The 2,823-nt window shown below is 50.7% G+C and overlaps 1 protein-coding gene across 1 annotated transcript in view; it reads right to left on the bottom strand.

Moving 5' to 3' along the window:
* The window catches only part of HOXD3 (homeobox D3), a 4,371-nt gene extending 1,948 nt beyond the window's left edge, over positions 1-2,423 (bottom strand). Inside the window, exon 1 of the mRNA XM_007451085.1 lies at positions 1,805-2,423. Within this exon, the coding sequence (XP_007451147.1) occupies positions 1,805-2,345 (541 nt within the window). The 5' untranslated portion in view covers positions 2,346-2,423. The remainder of the gene's footprint in view (positions 1-1,804) is intronic.
* Between the last annotated feature and the right edge of the window lie 400 nt (positions 2,424-2,823).

Here is a 2,823-nt window from a genome sequence, read left to right as displayed (position 1 = left end):
CCGGTCAAAGCAGGGCCAGACTTTTTTGAACAGTCCTTCCAGCCTCTACAGCTGGGAAGGGGGTTGGGGGGGTGCGGTTGGAGGCAGCCCCAAACTGCCTTGCTCAGAGTCTGGCTCCTGGGCAAAGCACCCCAAGCACCGAATGAGGGTGGAGATCCTGGCACCTCACTCCAGCTCAGCTGCACCCATGAGTTCAGTACCCAAATGCAGGGAGGTGACAAACCATAAAATTACAGCCCCAGAATTTTAGAGGATCCAAGACCAGGCTGGGCATATTTTGAATACTGCAATGCTAGGAGCAGCAGCCTCAGCCCTGGTTTCCACCACCCCTGCCACCTCTCAAGCAGCTTGTCCACTCCCTCCCTGGGAAGACAAATGGATTTCTCCTGGGAGGGAGGGCCTGGGTGTGCAGCTGAGAAGGAGGGGCAGAAGGAGAAGGAGCTTAAAGACTTGAAGACACTTTCCCACTACGAGCAGCAGCCCCACAGAGCAGCAGGCAAACCAGAGAGCTGACTACATCCCAGGCCTCAAGTTAGCCCTGCGTCTGGGAGCAAGTTCATCTACCTGAAGATAAAGTACATCAGAGAACACAAGGCCAGAAAAGTTCAGGAACCAAACAGGCTGAGCACAGAGAGGCAGAAGGCCTCAGAGCTCCTGGCCCTACCTGTCTTCTTCCACACCCCCTAAATGGACCTATGGGAAATATTCTCAACTCCAGGGTCTCCTTTTCCAGGGAGAAAAACCCAAGGCTGCTCCCGTTTCAGAGTACATCCTCTTCCCTTAGGATATGTGCCTCCACATTAGGGATTTAATGGGATGGGGAGAACTGAGCTGGGGTGGGCTAAGTAGAGTCCCATGTTTATTCTTTGCAGACCCTGGTTGGATTCCGGTGTGTCATTTGGGGTTTTTTTGTTTTGTTTTTTGTTGTTCTTGTTTTTATTGTTTGGGCGGGGGTGGGGGTGGGGGGTCGCCAGGCCTCACAGCTTGCGGGATCTTAGTTCCCCAACCAGGGATTGAACTTGTGCCCTTGGCAGTGAAAGTGAGAAGTCCTAACCACTGAACCGCCAGAGAATTCCCCAGGTGTGCCATTTTGTAGTTTTGTTATCTTGGGCAAGTGACTTATCTCTAACAGTCTCCTGATGGGTGTTTTGTCATATACCTACCTCAAAGGGTTCTTTGGAAAATGAAATTAGACAACGTTTGTAAAGCACTTAACATGGTTCTTAACATAGCATTCCATAGACTTTAGTTCTTATTAATTTAAGCGAGTGGGAATCATGTGATATGGGCTACATAACCACCTGGATTTGGGGATCATAGTATCTGTCTTCAAGCTTTGAAGAGCTGTTGGTGGAAGAAAGAGTTGAGTTATGACCAGCAGCCCAGGAGAGCAGATATTAGGGCAGTATAAGGAAGAGCTGTCTATGAGTAACTATGAGACATGTCCAGCAATGATGCCAGCAGCCTGGAATGGACGTGAGCACCCTGTCACTGTAAGGATATGACCACAATCAGAGACACTAAAAAGAAAGAACAGGGAGTTCCCTGGTGGTCTAGTGGTTAGGATTCGGCACTTTCACTGCCGTGGCCCGGGTTCAATCTCTGCAGTCCCTGGTCAGGAAACTGAGATCCCTCAAACTGCGCAGCGCAGCCAAAAAAAAACTTTTTTTCTGCATGAGGAGTTTACACATATGGCCTCCAAAGTTGCACTTCCAGCCCTGAGCCTCTTAATTCCTAGGCGAGCTAGTTTCTTGGGGTCAGTCTGGGGGACTTAGCCCAGGCATGAGCCCCCTCAGAGAGCTACCTGCAGTGGCACAGCTGTTCTTCTGCTTGGAGTTCTGTCGGGACTCTTTCATCCAGGGAAAGATCTGCTTGCTGATGGTGGCTGAGGAGCCAGAAGCAGTGGGCCCACCCTTGGCCTTCTTGGCAGGTACTCCACCTCCAGGGTTGGTGGGCGAGGATGGGGGCAGGGCTGGTGGGGGAGGAGGGGGTGGTGGTGGCTGCTGCTCTGAGTTCAGACCAGGAGGCTGGCTGCCACCACCCCCTCCCTGACTGTTCGCAGTGCCAGGCCTCATGCAGCTTCCATTGAGTTCAGCCCCCTTGTGGGCTGGGGCTGGCAGAGGTGCAGAGCTCTGGATGGAGCAGGCAGAGCCCGGGTAATCAGTGTCCAGGGAGTTGGCAGCAGCAGGGGGTGGATAAGGCTGATGGGGGGCACTATAGCCGTAAGTGTCAGCAGCTTTGCTGTAGCCATAGCCTCCAAAGAGTCCTGGGCTTTCATAGTAAGCAGCCTTCTGCATCGTGTACTCAGGAAGCTCCGGGGCCTGCTGACCCTGCTCAAATAACATTGACCACCACTGTCTCCTTCACCACCACCTCCAATGTCTGCCAAATCCTGAGAGAGCTGGGGCAGCTCCAGGCTCCAGACAACCTGCAAAGAAGAAAAATGAGAGGCCCCAGAGGGACTGTCATTGGCAAGACCAGTCAGTATAGAAGGACTAGCCCAGGCTCTCTGCTTCCCACCAACTTAATAGTAGGAGGATCTGAGATTTTATAAAGTTCAACTTATTTGAGCCCTTGGAAAAGTCAGAAGGAATTTCTCATAAACACAAAAAAAGAGTTTCCTTTATCCAAGGGAAGGGGCTTTTTTTTTTTTTTTCCAGATACAATTTTCTTTCTCCAAGATTGTCAATTTAGCCTTTGAAACTACATAGAAGAGCATTTATGGCCTGATGCATTTTTTTTTTTTTTTTTTTTTTTTTTTTTTTTTTTTGCGTTATGCGGGCCTCTCACTGTTGTGGCCTCTCCCATTTGCGGAGCACAGGC

This window comes from Lipotes vexillifer, unplaced genomic scaffold (genome assembly GCF_000442215.2).
Source record: "Lipotes vexillifer unplaced genomic scaffold, Lipotes_vexillifer_v1.1 scaffold645, whole genome shotgun sequence".
In the NCBI taxonomy this organism is placed as follows: Eukaryota; Metazoa; Chordata; class Mammalia; order Artiodactyla; family Lipotidae; genus Lipotes; species Lipotes vexillifer.
Note: the sequence above shows the minus strand (reverse complement) of the source record. Positions and strands in the feature narration are given on the sequence as shown.